At 43.3% G+C, this 18,799-nt stretch overlaps 1 protein-coding gene across 3 annotated transcripts in view; it reads left to right on the forward strand.

Moving 5' to 3' along the window:
• The window catches only part of csnk1a1 (casein kinase 1, alpha 1), a 34,455-nt gene that overhangs the window by 11,868 nt on the left and 3,788 nt on the right, over positions 1–18,799 (forward strand). The window contains exons 5-10 of one of the 3 annotated variants that reach the window (XM_079250579.1): positions 5,015–5,098; positions 9,305–9,444; positions 11,312–11,390; positions 11,490–11,564; positions 13,993–14,099; positions 14,333–14,481. In XM_079250579.1, the coding sequence (XP_079106705.1) occupies positions 5,015–5,098; positions 9,305–9,444; positions 11,312–11,390; positions 11,490–11,564; positions 13,993–14,099; positions 14,333–14,481 (634 nt within the window). The remainder of the gene's footprint in view (positions 1–5,014; positions 5,099–9,304; positions 9,445–11,311; positions 11,391–11,489; positions 11,565–13,992; positions 14,100–14,332; positions 14,482–18,799) is intronic. The other 2 variants (XM_079250580.1, XM_079250581.1) reach the window with 2 other exon arrangements.

The raw sequence follows: 18,799 nt of genomic DNA on the forward strand, positions 1-18,799 counted from the left end.
AAAAGCAGAAAGGAAATACATATTCAGTATTACCACTAAAGTACTATTTAACTCATCTATATGATACACTATATAAACACATACTGTTTTCTCCTCCTATACATATTTTAAGTACTGACTTAAATTTTTCTAAGTGGAAGGGTTAGTCTCTGTATGGATCTCACATTTCTGAATGGACAATCATGTTTTCTAAATGCATTCACACCAGTCTGAAGTCAGGTCTGTCTATATGGAGGGTTGTGCAACAAAATATAAAGGTAAAGGTGCCATCATTCTTGTTCAGGTCTGTTTCATGAATTAATTTTTTAATTTGTCCACGTGTATATTCTGGATTCATAAATACTTTCTTGCCCCATAATACCTTTTTCCCAGTAATCTTTTGTGGTGGTTTTAAGGCAAGTTTGTTTGTGTACCACATTTCATGTACAAGACGGTTCAAAGTTCTTTACATGAAACAAAAAACATTAGTGGGCGGAGGAAACATTAAACACAAGCTTTTAAAAGAAAATAAATAAAAGTAATACTGTTTAAACACATCCTAGCTTTCAACTCCTTCTAAAGTGACTTTAAAAATAACTATTGCTAAAGAATATATTAGATCCTGTTGTAACACATTTATCAAAATGGCAGTAGTTATTCTGTTTGGGTAAAGTAGTGTAAACCCACCTGGAAGGCTGAAGACCAAAGAGTCAAAGATACGGCTGCTCGATTATGCCAAAAATTATAATCAGAATTATTTTGACTGAAATTGAGATCTGGATTATTTAACACAACTGTCCAGTATTTATAAACAACGCTGCGCGTCGTGGTGTTCTAGACTCCGTGTCGTACATTATAACCGTCTAATGCACGGTTCCGAGTTGTTTAATCTGCTTTTACTGCTTCTATAGGAACTATTTTACGTTGGCCTGGATGTACGTTTTATACCAAACAACTGCTGTCAGGCTGCAGCACGTTTCTCTCATTCACCTGTTAAAAGACGGCTGATCTGAACCAGCTGGTTAACGCGTTGCTATGGTAACGCCCCGTAACGGAGGGATATTACAGTGTTTAACTGGCCGAACTGTGTATAGGAAAATAATGCAGCCAGCTGTCACTGACAATGGTATAAACTATGTTTAGGTGAACTTCCACAACCTACTGCAGTTATTCTACATTGACCTGCAGCCGGAGCCGACTGAGACTGGCCGCCTGGGAGTGCTTTAGGACGGGAGAGGCTCCCGCTGCTCCTTCCTTACAGTAACTGCAGAACAATATGTGCCTTCAAGTCAGTCGCCAAAACACCAGAAAAGTCTCTAATAACTCCAGTAAAAGTCGCTAGATTTGTCGCTTTTAACAAAAAAAGTCTCCAGATTTAGCGAGAAAGTCTCCAAGTTGGCAACAGTGTCTGAATGAAAGCAAAGCGGCTGTGGGAGGAGTTTACAGCACAGCGCTGCAACGCCAGAGACGCTCGATTAGCAGCTGAAGACAGCAGGAGAGGAAACTGCAGAGAGAAAAATAATCACACCCTTTTAGTTTTTATCATCGTTGGAAACTCAGATCGTACTGAGATTAAAATCAGAGTAATGGCCCAGCCCTAGTCAAAGGTCCACCTCTACAGTGTGTTGTGAACAATATAGTGTGTATTGCCATTGTGAGGACCCCAGAGCAATCGCTCCAAAAATTCAGCTAAAAATATGGGATGGCCATGATGGTGTCTGGTACCTTGATTGGGTCAACACCCACGGACAGGTTAGCAGAAATAGGTTTAGCTAATGTAAACTCAAAAAAATAATTTTTTGTAGGAAAAAATCGTAAATTAGAGAAAGACGAGGTATCATTCTAGGAGTCAGGATATCATGAATGAATGAGAGATCTTTGGTTTCTGAGTTAACACTGACACCCTATGACTGTTATTATAGGACCACCTGGTGGTTGACCCATCACTGTTCAGATTTCTCTACATGGACAGAAGTCGTCACAGCCCTATTCACGATGTCATCCGTATACGTATGGTTTCAACTGCCCAATCACTTTTTTGTGCAATAGGAAAATAAGAATAATAAAAAAATAAGAATGAAAAAAGGAAGCAACCACAATAGAGTGAATGCAGGAGCAGTGGGAAATGTGATAATCTTGGACCTTGCCCTGCTCTGTGGGACCCCTGATAAACTCACTGGTCTGTTTGGACCAATCAGTCATCCATGTAACTTATAGGCTTAGTAATTCACATATGTACTGTTAACGTTCCTGACTTGTTTGTTTGATGCCACAGTAACATCTATTCTGTCCATTTTGGGAGCCGATGCTGTCCTGCTGATTCTGAGAAACCACTGTACTACATACGTTTCCAGGACATAAGCCAGTGCGACTGTTGCAGCAAAGAAACACAAGGACATTATAGGGGAAGAAAGGGAAAGAGATAAGAAAGGAGACTGATAAGACTGTTTCTCACTGTCTGGAAAGATCTAACCATGCAGGCAGAATGAAGACTATGCTTGACTAGCCGTCTGAAGTTCTTCCACATTTATCACTTCATTAAATGACCTGTTGTTTTTCATACCAACTTTTCACTACACCTCAGAAACTTTAACTTCATTTCAGTCTGTAGTGATGAAAATACATTATCTTTATACTAAATCTTTAGTAAATATGGGATTCATTTAACAGAGCCTGCACCATTTTAAAGTTTCAACAACTTTGTCAGAAAAAATGTCACAATGAGGTGGAGGTGTGGACCCAAACGCAGGGCTGGAGACAGAATGCTCATTAGGTTCTGGGAATGTTTGACTACACATGCAGGGGACCAAACTCAATGGACCAGCGAGGTAAAACCACAAGTGAGGGGTATAAATACACAGAGCAAAACAAGACACATGTGACATGGATGAACTAAATGAATCCAGGTGAACTAATGAACATAGAACAAGGCAAAACAGGAGAAACTACCAAATAAGAGGAAACCAGACCTAAAGACACATGAAACATAACCTCATGACAGAAAACCATGAAGTCCTGCTGGTTCCTGACTGTTCCTCAAACTAGTTTAATATTTAGTAAAGATCAGAGGAGATGTGATCCTTTCCACATAGATGCAGCGGCTGATTATGACGGGATTTTACACTCTTCCTGTTTTAGCTTCCCACTGACTGAATTCAGTGTAGCTGTAATGGACGAGTTACTACTAAGAGTTCATGAGTACAGATTCAGCAGAGCTGACTTTAAGGTTGAGCTTTACATCCTGTTTAACACCAAAGACTAAACAGAGTACCTATTAGATTCTATTTCAGCAAAGGGTTTTCTATCACCCACAAGTACAAGGAATGTATTTATTCATTCCAGTGAGATACACAAGGCGAGAGCTGCTGCAGTTTAAATGGCTTATGAGTGAAACTCATCTGGACTGTGTCCCTTTTTGGTGTCTTGGGTGGGCTGAAATGTGCCGGTGTTCTGGCTGGATGGAACAGCAAGCTGCTTATGAGAGACATGGACCGAACAAGTCTACGCCACTAGATGACTCCCTTACGCTATAAGTTAACTGTAAGTTATTGTTCATTGAGAGGGATCTGATGGCTTTCCAACATTGCTGGGGATCATTGAGTCCAGCTGAAGTAATGTATAAATGATCATCTTGGTGAGGAGCCTTTGCCATCTTTGCTGTCCTGTGAGTTTGTCTTTTGGTTTATTGTTGAGCTGAAAGTGTTACCCTTGTGCCATCCTTTCTCCCGACCCTGTCTGGATCCATGGCAGCACTTTTAGCACATAGAGCTTGTGGAGAACGATCCCAGCAGTGTGTGTTTATTAGCCGGGGAGATGAGCACTACTCGGTCTGTTTTCAGCATTTACGTAACGTTCTGATTTGTCTGGATGTTGAAGAAATGTGTAAACGGGTCCTGAAAGTCTGCTTAACCAAACACTGTTGTGTGTTAGAGACATAGTCTCTACTGTTTCTGACTTTTAAACTCAAAGCCCTCGTGTTATGGAGCCTATCTCACACATTAATAAAGTACTGGTCTTAAACAGGCTTTGGGGTCTTATTGGAATGTCGTGTGACCACACTTTATGCAGTTATTTTGCCATTGGTCTGAAATACAGCCCCAGTCACTGCATTTTAAACTGCTTCTGGCCCCTTCACTTAGAAAACATGTTGAATGTTGGCAGCTTTCCATTCAGAAGTGGAAAAATGGTCCTTTATAAAACTCCGGCTCCTCTGAAGTCCACCTTTTCTACCATTTACAATAGTAAATCTGTGGTTGATAACTGACCCTTTTCTGGTGCACCCACATGAACAAAATGAGACACCCCAGTGGAACATGTGCTAAATGTTAGTCTGGAGTCCTGGAAGAAACCCAGAGAGCTCTTCTTATCTCTGCCAGTATGTGGAAAGGCAGCAGCCTAGACAGCACACAGGTCCTATACATTTGTTCTCATTTCTGATGTAAAACACACAACTTAACCCTTACCACTGACCGATCTTCATTAGAAACGGATAATAGTCATTGATGAGCGATTGGCTGTGGTGCTTTGGAGATTGAGCAACGCAGCCCTGCAGTGCTCATACTTGCTTCCTGAAGATGAATCTGTTTGGCTGCCATGTTGGAATAATCTGTGTGTAAGTAGAAGACATGTTGGTAAAGGCATGTGTTTTCCAAACAGCAGCAGTTGTTCAGAACACAAAAGAACTGATCTGTGAAACTCTCCCAGTGTCCCTCATGTTCTGTGGGACCTTTAAAATGTTCCTGTAGTGGTGATTCCTGTCATACAGGGATGATCTTTTTAACGCTGTCCTGACAGGAAGTCACCGTCATTTGGTGTCTTCTACACCAATGGCCAGAAAGATCATGTCTGTATTACATATGTGACGAGGTTTTCTCTGTGAGATGTGTAGAGGCTGAGCCCATCCTGGCAGCGTAACACACCTGTAGCTGCGCATGTGGGTGCAAACAGAAGAGCCTGTTGTACTCATGTTGATGTTGACTTAAGGTGGATAGAAGCTGTGTAATGTTGACCCCTGCCCCTCTACTGTCTGCCCTAGTGTTTAGACTCGTCAGTGGGGAAGAGGAAAAGAAGCTTGGCTGTTAGCTCTTCTCAGGATCCATCTTTCTCAGGATTAAACCAGGTGTGACTTTACCACAACACCAGCTGCCTCACTACAGCTTTTTGCTTTGCTATCATACCTAACCACATTGGTCTGAATTTATCTGGCACCCATCCTGCACCTGCATAACACATACTGTCTGCTCTCCATCACTCCTTGTGCTCCTGGTTAGAGTGGGCACTCCCACTTCAATCAGGGCTCCGAGCTCTTAGACTATAGCTCAGGTGGTTTCTTGTGATTTGAAGGTTGATCATAAATGAATACAATCTCAGAGCCCAGGGGGAGATGAGGAATTACAGGAGATGTTGCTTGGTCATTAGTGAAGGTTGGATCACAAATCATTTAAATTGAGCTGGTAGATGTGTTCCTTATCACAGAACATGTATTATATTTACCTTTATGTCACCAGGCAACACAGATAAGAACCAAATGGATTGTAGATGAAATTATTTTTTTTATCTCTGATGTATAAAGTTGTATCTGACTTGTCTCTTTCTGGAACTAAATGAAGTTGGATTATTTCTACTTAAATACCTGTAAAAAGCACAACTTGTAATACTCTGACCTTTGGGCTGCCTTTTAGGCATCACAGCTGCATTATTGCCGTGTCATGCCACTGTTTGAGCCTCATCACAGCTCTGTCATGGCTGCATCGTGGCGGGTTAAAGCTAAATCACACTATTAACTAGCTAAAAACTGGCTGTGCCACATTCTGCCTTCCTGCAGCAGGATATCTGCTACCTGTCAATCAAAAGGTCACGCCCTTATTTAGACTGACTTTCGTGATTAAGTTACTAGTAAACGTAAGTTATTTAAAAAAAAAAAAAAAAAAAAAAAAATCACTCCCTCACAGTTGTCATGAAGGTTAACCTGACCTGTTGAACCTAAAATGTTTTTTGTATCAGGCTGGAAACATGTTTTTTCTGCTGCGGACGTGTTTATTTCCGCTGTAAACTACGTGTTTATTTCGGCTGCTGACGTGTTTATTTTGGCTGCTAACGTGTTTATTTTGGCTGCTGACGTGTTTATTTTGGCTGCTGACGTGTTTCTTTCGGCTGCTGACGTGTTTCTTTCGGCTGCTGACGTGTTTCTTTCGGCTGCTGACGTGTTTCTTTCGGCTGCTGACGTGTTTCTTTCGGCTGCTGACGTGTTTCTTTCGGCTGCTGACGTGTTTCTTTCGGCTGCTGACGTGTTTCTTTCGGCTGCTGACGTGTTTCTTTCGGCTGCTGACGTGTTTCTTTCGGCTGCTGACGTGTTTCTTTCGGCTGCTGACGTGTTTCTTTCGGCTGCTGACGTGTTTCTTTCGGCTGCTGACGTGTTTCTTTCGGCTGCTGACGTGTTTCTTTCGGCTGCTGACGTGTTTCTTTCGGCTGCTGACGTGTTTCTTTCGGCTGCTGACGTGTTTCTTTCGGCTGCTGACGTGTTTCTTTCGGCTGCTGACGTGTTTCTTTCGGCTGCTGACGTGTTTCTTTCGGCTGCTGACGTGTTTCTTTCGGCTGCTGACGTGTTTCTTTCGGCTGCTGACGTGTTTCTTTCGGCTGCTGACGTGTTTCTTTCGGCTGCTGACGTGTTTCTTTCGGCTGCTGACGTGTTTCTTTCGGCTGCTGACGTGTTTCTTTCGGCTGCTGACGTGTTTCTTTCGGCTGCTGACGTGTTTCTTTCGGCTGCTGACGTGTTTCTTTCGGCTGCTGACGTGTTTCTTTCGGCTGCTGACGTGTTTCTTTCGGCTGCTGACGTGTTTCTTTCGGCTGCTGACGTGTTTCTTTCGGCTGCTGACGTGTTTCTTTCGGCTGCTGACGTGTTTCTTTTGGCTGCTGACGTGTTTCTTTTGGCTGCTGACGTGTTTCTTTTGGCTGCTGACGTGTTTCTTTCGGCTGCTGACGTGTTTCTTTCGGCTGCTGACGTGTTTCTTTCGGCTGCTGACGTGTTTCTTTTGGCTGCTGACGTGTTTCTTTCGGCTGCTGACGTGTTTCTTTCGGCTGCTGACGTGTTTCTTTCGGCTGCTGACGTGTTTCTTTCGGCTGCTGACGTGTTTCTTTTGGCTGCTGACGTGTTTCTTTCGGCTGTAAAGTTGGTCTTTTTTAACATGAAACTTTATATAGATTTGCTCTGTTTTAGAGCCCCTAGTGGATGATTGGGGAACTGCAACTTTTGGCATTTTCACACAGCATCACTATGGCTGTGTCTTGCCCTTGACAGCTATCAGGAGTTGTTAAAGGAACCGTAAGACGGTCAATCCAGGCTGGGTCGTCATGGCAACCAGGGAGTGATTGGCCAGGACTGCCAGTGTTATGTTGACTTCATTAAACCAAAAACTTTTTGGGAAGATGGCAGTCTTTACATTGATTCTGATTGTTACTGTCAAGCAGATAATCAGGGTGATTCTGCATGAATTAATTTACCAACAGCCTCCTAGATCCCTAAGTTTTATTTCTGGTTCTGCAGACATAACAAGTGAAGAACATAGTCCCACTCCATATAAACCTCCTTTGCTGTGTAAATAAGGATTAAATCCTACATTTAACTCTGGATTTGTCTCAAATAAAACTGATGAAAAGACTAAAGCACCTCCATCTAGACCTCGACTTAGACCTGGACTTGGTCTTCTACCTGGTCCTGGAAGTGGACTTGGGACACATTTGGAGCTAAATGAAATGCCTGCAGGGTGATTTAGTCTGTTAGTTTGGAGAAAATAAATCTTCCTCTTCTGAACTTTCCCATGAAAACAGGAAGGAAAGAAAACAAGCAGGAACACATGTTTAACTTTGTTCTCCTTCCTTCCAGGTTGTTTCCATGTAGGAAGTCATGAAGATCTTTGATCATTTCATAATGTTGCGATTAATAACGAAATGTTGTCATAAAATCTTTGGTGTACTTAATAAAATACTGTCTGCATACTTCTCCTGAATTGGTTTGTAATTAGGTTGAAGAACAGTTTATGAATCCAGTGGAATAATCATGGAAGTTAGGAAAACAGGTGTCCTGGTCTCCTCCAGGAGCTCCTGGCCTCTGATCTGTTTCTTCGTGGTGACCTTGTTCACTCTGGTTAACTCTGAGCCACTACATGTGGACAAGTCCCAGGAAAGATTGGCATGCCAGTAGTCCTAGAGCAACCTGTGAGACTGGTGAGTTGTTTGCCCTGACATCTTAGAAACTTGGACGAAGTAGGACCTGGACAGAAATGATCTGCTGTAGACATAGGCATCTTCAGACTGATGTCTCTGCCGGGCTTAGAGGTCTCATCAGGACTGTGTGATTCAGCTTAGAGGAACTAAAACCATGTTTATATAAACTGAGCTTGTGTTTAGCGTCACGTTCTGACTGGACCTGCGTCTCAACATGGGCTATTACGTCACATGGACTGCTTGGTTCTTTAACTGCCAGCTTGATGCAACACAACACTAACAAGTGACAGCTGATCTCCTTCACTCTGCTGACAGCCAATCACTGATCAAAGTAGTTGGTTTAAGTGTAGTTACTGCATTCAACCTCCATCAGTTTGCTTTGTTCAATCCAGGTAATTGATGAGGAAGAAAAGGCCTGAGTGTCTGCTCCCTGACTGTCCACCAGCTTGTACTGTTGGTTAGCTGATGGTGAAGCTTTATGCTGAAACTTGAGGTTGTAGCTTCTCAGTTGGTGTAAAACATTGTCGCGCCGACTGTTGGTCAACTTCATCATGGGAAAAAGTCCATTCAGTACTTCCCACCCTGATACATATCATTTCTATCATGATGCTAGAACACACACGTCAGAGGTGAAGAGCAGGACTAAAAACATGGACGTGTTGGCGATGAACAGCAAGCTTGTGGCTCCTTGCTGTTTAGTGTCAGCCGATACACCAGCTGGAATTCCCAGTACAGTAGTGTGTCTTCTCTGAAGATGGCGTGAGTCCCTATACTTCATAAAAAGCACACACCATGCAGACTGCAGCCAGTCTTGCTGAAATGAGCAGGAACACATCCTGAATGCTACAATGTCATCAGTGTATATATTAGGAACTCCGTCTTTACATTTACAGCAGCTGTTTCACTGCTGCTGTAAGCTTCTATAGACAGAAACGATCAGCAGATTCATCTGTAAATGTGTGCAGTGATCATTAATCGGTGATGGGATTAACATCACATTTTTCCTAGCAGAGGGCCATAAAACCACTAAAAACTGTCACCTTTTATGGATGTATTTAGTTGATAACCACCAGAGACTGAATATTCTCTTCCTCTCTGACAGTTGTTCCTTATTGACTTTGGTTTGGCGAAGAAGTACAGAGACAACCGTACGCGACAACACATCCCCTACAGAGAAGACAAGAACCTGACCGGCACAGCACGCTATGCCTCCATTAACGCACACTTGGGCATCGAACAGAGGTTAGTCTGCCAACACATCACATTTTGGTTTAGCTACAGAATGACCCTTAGACCACAGGGCTTGGTTATTATGAGGTTTACAGAGAAATGCTGCTGCCCCTTGTGGTGTAGTCAGAGGTCCAGGGGGTTATGGACAGAGCCCATCCTCAAAAGTTCAGACACACTTCTTTAAGTCATCACACCTGAACTGCCAGGAAGTCTGCACCAGCTAAAGAGACACAAACGCCAACGTTGTCAAAGAAATAATGTTCTGCTCCCTTCATTTTTTTTAGTGAACGAACGAAAACAAAAAGTTTTTTAGACTCGGGGTGGACTCTCCTATCTCTGGGGCTGAAGTCGCTGAGGTGGTTAAAAAGCTCCTTGGCGGCAAGGCCCCGGGGGTGGATGAGATCCGCCCGGAGTTCCTTAAGGCTCTGGATGCTGTGGGGCTGTCCTGGCTGACACGTGGACATCGGGGGCAGTACCGCTGGATTGGCAGACTGGGGTGGTGGTCCCCCTTTTTAAGAAGGGGGACCGGAGGGTGTGTTCCAATTACAGGGGAATCACACTCCTCAGCCTCCCTGGTAAGGTCTATTCAGGGGTCCTGGAGAGGAGGGTCCGCCGGATAGTCGAATCCCGGATTGAGGAGGAGCAGTGTGGTTTTCGTCCTGGTCGCGGAACAGTGGACCAGCTCTATACCCTCTTTGGGGTCCTGGAGGGGGCATGGGAGTTTGCCCAACCAGTCTACATGTGCTTTGTGGACCTGGAGAAGGCATTCGACCGTGTCCCCCGGGGGCTCCTGTGGGGGGTACTCCGGGAGTATGGGGTACCAGACCCCCTTGTACGAGCTGTCCGGTCCCTGTACGACAGGTGTCAGAGCTTGGTCCGCATTGCCGGTAGTAAGTCGGATTCGTTTCCGGTGAGGGTTGGACTCCACCAAGGCTGCCCTTTATCACCGATTCTGTTCATAACTTATATGGACAGAATTTCTAGGCGCAGCCGAGGTGTTGAGGGGATCCGACTTGGTGGCCTCAGGATTGGGTCCCTGCTTTTTGCAGATGACGTGGTCCTGTTGGCTTCATCTGGTCGTGATCTCCAGCTCTCGCTTGAGCGATTCGCGGCCGAGTGTGAAGCGGCTGGGATGAGAATCAGCACCTCCAGATCTGAGACCATGGTCCTCAGCCGGAATAGGGTGGATTGTCCTCTCCGGGTCGGGGGTCAGGTCCTGCCTCAAGTGGAGGAGTTTAAATATCTCGGGGTCTTGTTCACGAGTGAGGGAAGGATGGAGCGTGAGATCGACAGACGGATCGGTGCAGTGTCTGCAGTAATGCGGACTCTGCGCCGGTCTGTCGTGGTGAAGAAGGAGCTGAGCCAGAAGGCGAAGCTCTCCATTTACCAGTCGATCTACGTTCCTACCCTCACCTATGGTCATGAGCTGTGGGTCGTGACCGAAAGAACCAGATCTCGTATACAGGCGGCTGAAATGAGTTTCCTCCGCAGGGTGGCCGGGCTCTCCCTTAGAGATAGGGTGAGGAGCTCGGTCATCCGGGAGGAGATCAGAGTAGAGCCGCTGCTCCTCCGCATCGAGAGGAACCAGTTGAGGTGGCTCGGGCATCTGGTCAGGATGCCTCCTGGACCTCCCTGGTGAGGTGTTCCAGGCACGTCCCTCTGGGAGGAGACCCCGGGGAACATGGCTTCTCTTTCACCTGGTCTGGAACCTGGGTGGTGATGAATGTGTTTATGTGCTCACTGTGTTTGTTTGGGGCCCTATAAACTGAATTTATTCTTGCAAACAGTTATACAGCTTCACTCTTTTTCATCTGATCTGATAAATCTTTTTTTCTTTCTGATGCTCTTTCTTCTTGGTAACTCTGATTGTTGTGACCAGTCGCCGCGATGACATGGAGTCGCTAGGCTATGTGCTGATGTACTTCAACAGAACCAGTCTGCCGTGGCAAGGGCTGAAGGTAAACCTCCCCAGTCGTCTTCCTGTTAGTTTTGTAGGTCATTTTTCTGAGACGGGTGTAGTTACTCAGTAATGATGGAATTTGGGTTTTCCTGTTCAGGCTGCCACAAAGAAGCAAAAGTATGAGAAGATCTCAGAGAAGAAAATGTCCACCCCTGTTGAAGTCCTCTGTAAGGTAAAACCTTGACACAACTCACCACCTTATCTCTTGCACGTCTGTGTGAATAACTCGCACAGCAAATATCGTCAGAAAATATTTATCTTTCCGTCTATTAGTCTATCTGTATAAAAGAAAATGTATAAAATGACATGGTAAGACTAAAAATGACTATCAATAAAATCTTGATGAAGTAATTTGAAAAAGTGACATTGTGGAAAAAAATAACATTTGACAATTAGATGTTAAAAATAATTAGATATATTTTCAAATAGCAACTCATATTACACTTTCGTGGTCATATTTCTGTTTATCAAAATAGAAATGAAAAAAGTTTTAATTTTATTACAGATAAATCGGCTTCACACAGAGACTACCGTGGTTGATTTTCTGTACACGTGTCAGAGATGCTTCTTGTCATCTCGTGCATTCCTCAGAGATGCAGACACAAATGAACGTTGACTTGAAACACTGAACTGCATTGCGACAGGACGAATAGCAGCACACTGACGGACCAGGTTGTTAAACCAGTTTTAGTGTCTGCATATGGAAATGGATCCTAGATGAAAACTAGGCACTTTTGGACCAGTGTAAACATTCGTCATCATACCAGCGTGGTCCTGGTTGTCAGTTCGGCTAACGTGACACGGAGCCACGTGACAACCGTGGACAATGACATAAACACCGTCTGTACACTAGTGTAACTGAAATAAAGGCGAGAAACTCGTCCACAACATGTTTGACGGTCTGTTTTACTCCCAGTCACCACAGACAACCCGGTAATCTTGTAAAATAAGGCAGTGGGACAAAAATAAACAGTCCTTGTAGTTCAGTCTTGTTTCCACTGTGATGTCGAGGCAACCCCTTCTTGCTCTGACATGGCCGTGGTGCTGCTGGGATTTTGTTTCTGTAACTGTGGGTAAACTACAAGACTTCTCATTTGTTTCCTGCACCTTTCGTAACTTCCATGCTTCCCACAGTGCTTCCGTTCTTACTCTGTTCTGACGTCATCCACAAGTTGCCGACACACAAAATTTGCATCAACATATTTTAATTTGCAAAACGCATCTTCGAGGTCCTACAAATGTTTACAAAACTTGCTAAATATGCTAAAGTATGATAATATTTTTGTCAGAAAATGGCCAAATGGTCGCATTTTGCAAGTAAATGTGAGACCGGACAAATGAATTCTCATCTACTTGTGCTATTTGCCCAATAAATTTGGCGACGCTTCCTGAAAATCCAGATATGAGAAAAACAACTAGAGCTAAAAGGGGGGCTGTGAGCATGGAGGTGGACGATGCCTGTAACTAAGAGCTAACTGAGCTTACCTGGAGCCAACGAGAGTTAATTAGCTAACAGAGGTAGACAGGAGAAAGCCAGAGTGCTGTTTTAGCCAGCTAAATTTCACTGTTGTCTGCCCTCTTGCAAGTGGATACCTGTCAGTCACGAGGACACGCCCCTAATCATGCCGAATTTCAAGATTAAATGACATCTGAACAGATGAGTTATATTAAAAAAAACATTCACTCCCCCCGCAGTTGCCATGAAGGTAAACGTAACTTACATATTAGTTCGTAGCAGGCTGGAAGCATGTTTTTCTGCTGTGAAGTTAACACTTCTGCTTTGGCTTCACTACAAACTGTAGGAGGTTGTTGCTCACTTCACCAAACACAAACATTGTCAATGGCTACGGTTACATGATGTTTTTTAAATCTGAGTTAATAATTAGGAATTAACGTATACTCATAGTAGTCCACATGAAAATAATCATTCCGAATGAAGGTTTACATGAAACTCGTCTTACTTAATCCCTCTTCAGAGCAGCGGGTTGGGAAGGGTTCTGATTGGACAGAGGGTGCACGTGACGTATGATGTATACCGGAAATAAAGTTACCTCCCTGCTTCTCGTCTTTTCAGTCGTCGCTTGTAAAAACTACATAATAAGAACGAGTTTATTTTTATTCTAAATGTGAAGTAGCAGCTCCACACCAGCATACTACTTCACTTTCTGCAGCAGCTGAGAAGGAGAAAGATAGAGCACCGAACACGGGAGGTAAAACAACGTCATCGGGACAGGACAAGGTAACGAGCATGCTCAGAACGACCGGAGTTAACTTAGAGCGGAACAAAGGTTTACATGACAGAGGAATTAAATAGATTGGGATTAAAATGCGAATAAACCAGCCGCTTACATCGGAACTAAGTTTCATTCTGAATAGAAATCTGCATTAGGAATTAAGTGTTTACATGGTTGTTTTTCATCAGTTTAAAGCGGAATTAACTTTTATTCTGAATTAAACAGGAACTAAAACTCCCATGGAAACGCATGGAATGATGGTTAAGGGGACCACCAGGGCGTTCTCCCCAGTCAACCTTTCATTGGAGGCTGGTATGATTCCAGACAGAACATGTGGAAGTGAGCTGTTGTGACCTGTGTTTCCAGGGTTTCCCAGCTGAGTTTGCCATGTATCTAAACTACTGCCGTGGATTACGCTTCGAGGAGGCTCCAGACTACATGTACCTGCGTCAGCTGTTTCGCATTCTTTTCAGGTAAATGTGGAACATTAAACATGATCAGTGTAATCTGGCAGGAAAAGTTTAGAAGTTAGGACGGTTATGGATCGCTGCCGCCCGTTGTTTCCAGACGTTCTAATAGTTTAAAAGTCAGAAACAGAATAGTTTCGGTCTAGATCAGACAACAAGGTCTGAACTGATGCAGGAGATTCTCTGTTCCACACTGTCCACTGCACATTAAAACCCGCTGGTGTGTTTCTGTTTTGCAGGACTCTGAACCACCAGTATGACTACACATTTGACTGGACCATGCTGAAACAGAAAGCAGCCCAGCAGGGGGCCTCCTCAGGGGGCCAGGGCCAGCAGGCACAAACCCCCACAGGCAAGCAAACTGACAAATCCAAGCCTAACTTGAAAGGTTAGTAGCAAACAGCCAAGTGACGTTTTTTACAGACACCAATTGCTCATATTTCATTAAGTTTTGTAAGTAGGAAGATGAGATATGGTTTTAGTTCCTGACCCATACCCCAGTGCCCCTTTACAGTAAAACAAGCTCCAAATTGAACATGGACCTGGTCTCAACTGGAATGATGAGACCAGGTGGCATTAGTCTGAGGAGGCACCTAAAACCACAGTAAATCCAGAATTAGAAACCAAACAAAAGTACAATTGGTCTGTCTTTCAGAAGCAAAGACGTCCTTGGGGAATTTGACTACTAACTTTGCCACCCTGCTCTTCTGTTCCTATGTTGGGGCTGGACAATGGGCTTTCTCCACATTGATCACACAATGATCTCTTTGCTGTACTTCCTCTTTATTAACGCTCCTTTTCCAAACTCGGATAAAAAACACTTCCTCTTCTACGCTCCACACTCATCTTCCTCTTATTGTTTCTCTGACAGTAAGACAATAACATGGCATTGTTTCTGACAGGTTCTAAATATCATATATCCGGTTTACTTTGTGTTAAACAAGCATGCAGCCTTTTCAGTCTGAGAATAATGAAGTATTCTGATTCTTCAGGACCTGGGAGTGAAACTGTCTAGCAGGCTGAGTTTACTGAAACCGTTTCACTTAAGGAAAGCAGGTGACTTGGAAATGTGATCAACTCAGAAGGTTCAGGCGGATCTCTACTGAAGAGGAAAACTAGGAGACTTGGGATCGTCGTGTGCAGAAACTGATCAAAAGGAGTTGCTCTTTCCATCCGCAGACATTTTATAACCTTTCTGTAAATGCAGCTGTAGGTCGTTTCTATTAATTCATCTGAAACATTCATGTTCATCATCATCATCATCAGTCTTTATTCCAGACACATCGCTCCGTATCAGCAATTAAAAAACAAAACACAAATTTATGAAAACGTCCGTAGAGACATTCATTACAGTGCTTCCAAAAACAGTAGAAATGCCTTGCGTCACTTATTTTGGCTCAGTCATAACCATTACAAAGACATTTTCTGAGACCCTTAATGGAAATAAATTTATACAAATTCCTCAACACGGCATGAAAAGTAGGAACGTAATTCGATACGAGCATGTGGCTTTACATGTCCATCCTGGAAGTGACAACAGCATTCTCAAAGCTTCATGAAATGCCACCTGAAGCTTTTTTATTTTAGCTTTGCTAGTATTCCACCATAAATGAGCAGTACAATACAATCTAAAAAGGGTTATTTTCACATCAAACTTGCGAGTCAGAATATTTCCATGTGCAAAACTGCAGGTAAAAATCATCATCACATAAATTTGAAGAAGCTGCTGTAAACCTGCACTGTAAAGGGACAGGATAACTAAGTCGTGCACACTTTGCATCCGGTTGCATTCAGCTTTCTGGAGAGATCATCCACGTGTATGTTAAAAGCACAGGTGAGAACCCTGTCGAACCCTGTTCGTAACTGGAAATGATGCAGGAACGCTCCTCCCTCATTTAGCTTGCATAGACTGATGTGAATACCCATACACTTTTTGGGAGTTCCGATCTGATACCTGAAATTTGTGACTTTGGTTATTATTGCTTTGCCGATGCTGGTATCTGTGCATCCCTAGTGAATACCAATACTGTAAAATTTTCATCAAATACAATCTGGTCTTCCAATTTGTCAAACAATTTACAGTGATTAACGCTGTCAAAAGCTTTAGACATCTAAAAAACACATGAATACTGTAGTTCTATACCTAGTAGCAACTTCCTTCAGTGCATGTAAACAAAGATCTGTCCTGTGCTTTTGTTTAAAACCAAGCTGACTGTTCCTTGTCATGATGCACTGATGGAGCCGATCCAGAAGTAATTGCTCAAAAACTTTAGAAAGTATGCTAGCCAGGGCAACAGGCCTGTAATTCTCAGTGCTGGATATTTTACCAGTTTAATCTTTAACTACTGGCACTAACCAGACTTAACATGGAATCAGGTAAGATGCCACGTTTTGTAGCAAAAACACTCAACTTAGTCTTGATGGTTTGTATCTTTCCTCCAGTGCAGGTTCCAATAGCATTTTTCCTACTCCATCTACTCAAAGTTCCCAAACAAGCCAGCTCTCCACAATGGTGCCACTTGAGTTGCGCTAAAAAGATGCATATGTGGAACTTCAGGTTGAGCGACTAGAGGAATGGCGACGTAAAGTTTAGCTATCACCAGTCCAAAGGAAACTAATACCCCCCCAAAAACTTGAATAAAATTTTAAATGCACCAAGTTAAAAGCAGGTAACAAGTTGTAGACATCGGAGACGTTGGAAGGGCCTGAGGAAAAAAAACAAACGCACACGGAAAGATTGCAGATAGCAAAGCTACAACGAAGTTGTTGCTTAGGGAGACACCTCAATGCTATATGCATATTTGACAAACATAAACAAAGAAGTACGTGAACTCAAAGTGGAATTGTGAAATGGCATAACATCTCTTGACTGGAGCTTCAAAAAGAAGTTTGCTAGTTTCAATGATAACAAGCTAAAGACTAACAGTGACATGAACAGAGGAAAAGTCTTACCAAGGTCCAAACACACATCGAGGAGTTTGACATTTTAACATGGAGGCCAAGGAAGCTCTACTAAAACTACATGAGCAAAGAAAACTACAGAACAAGTTAAAGAATCTGGAGGGAACACCCAGGACGAACAACATGCAGATTTTCGGGGTCTAAGGGTTTGGAACGGGACTCGGTTCTTCGTTTTGTTGAGGAACTGTTACTGAAATGGTCTGAAACTTCGACCTGTTATTAATTTTCACCAATTTGACACCAAAGAGCTGATACTGATGAAAACCTGGTAAAAATGGATTAAACCCAAACACACCTCTATACCTCGGCCATTACTACATCGCCAAGGTGGTACAGAAGTGTAAAACACACCGAAATAAAGATTCTAAAAGAAAAAGGCATCGGGTTCCAGACACCTTTTACTAGGATCAGAATCCGCTGGACTGATGATCCCGGCAATATAAAAGCAAAGCAGATGAGGAAAAAGGGGATGGAGGTCCAGATAAAAGAGCCTGACGAAGGTCACTCGGAGGAGCAGATCCGAGGGAGGAGCTACAATGTGGCAGCATGTCAGAGACCCAGAGATGCAAAGTGATCTGTCCCAGTGTGCAAGAGGAAAGCTACAGGATTCCAGCTTTCCTCGTAATGCAAGGCACCTTTGACGTCATGTCTGCTGGCGTAGTCCAAACACAGAAATTGTTGGACACTACTAGAAAGCAGGGGGGTTGTTTTCAAAGACCCCTTCCCACCTCTAGCAAGAGGTGCTAGAGGTGGGAATGCCTCTTTACAGGAATATCCCCCCCTTCATCAGGGACACAGCCGTAGTACAGGAGGCCCATTAATATTGTTCTTGTGCTGCTTTTCATGTTGTTCGTGTTGATGGGAAGAAATCGAGTAGAAGAGATGAAATGTAGCCAACTCAAAGTGGTGTCTCTGAGTGTCAACGGGTTAAATTATCCAGTGAAATGAGAGAAGGCATAGCAATAAAAAAGTCAGATTAGTGTTTTTTTCCAGGAAACTTGAGACAAAAGATGAAAAAATTTGAAAGTCAACTTGTTACCCTACTCAGTGTTTATGTTCTTCCAAATGAGTGAAAAGGTTTTTTCACATGTTTGTTTGTAGTTATTGTTCAAGAATCAGAATAATTTTTTTAAGCCATGTCCAGCATTGAAGCAGCAGAATAATGCTGTTCTGGTGAGCAAGTTTACTTTGCTCGGAGGAGATTGTAATGATCCCCTTGATATTCTGAAGTCTATGTTGCTGGACCTGAATGGAGAGGATAGCAGGAGGATGGAAAGAGAAGAGAGAAAAGGGAAGTAGACACAGAACTGTAAGGAGACAGAAATACACAATGTAGGAAAAAACAGCTGACCACAGATTCTGGACCATCTGCTACACCTCTACTGAAACCCAACATAGGATGACACCCACAGAACGACCAAGTCAACAACTGTCAGGAGGACTAGAAAAGCACAAGCTAAATAAAACCCATGTAGTTTGGCTGAAGCCAGAAATACACAAAGAAAATTACCTGCTGTTTGTGGATAAACCTGCAGAACAACTCTTGTGTATATCAGCAGAAGTGGCTGGTTTATTCGCATTTTAAATGCGAATGGTTTAATTCCTCTGTCATGTAAACCTTCATTCTGCTCTAAGTTAATTCCTATCATTCCGTTCATGCTCGTTGCTTTATGACGTCCCAATGATGTACATATTCCAGATGTTGTTTTGCCTCCCATGTATCTTCCTTATCAATTGTTGAACAA

This window comes from Telmatherina bonti, assembly GCF_933228915.1.
Source record: "Telmatherina bonti genome assembly, chromosome: 12".
Lineage (NCBI taxonomy): Eukaryota > Metazoa > Chordata > Actinopteri > Atheriniformes > Telmatherinidae > Telmatherina > Telmatherina bonti.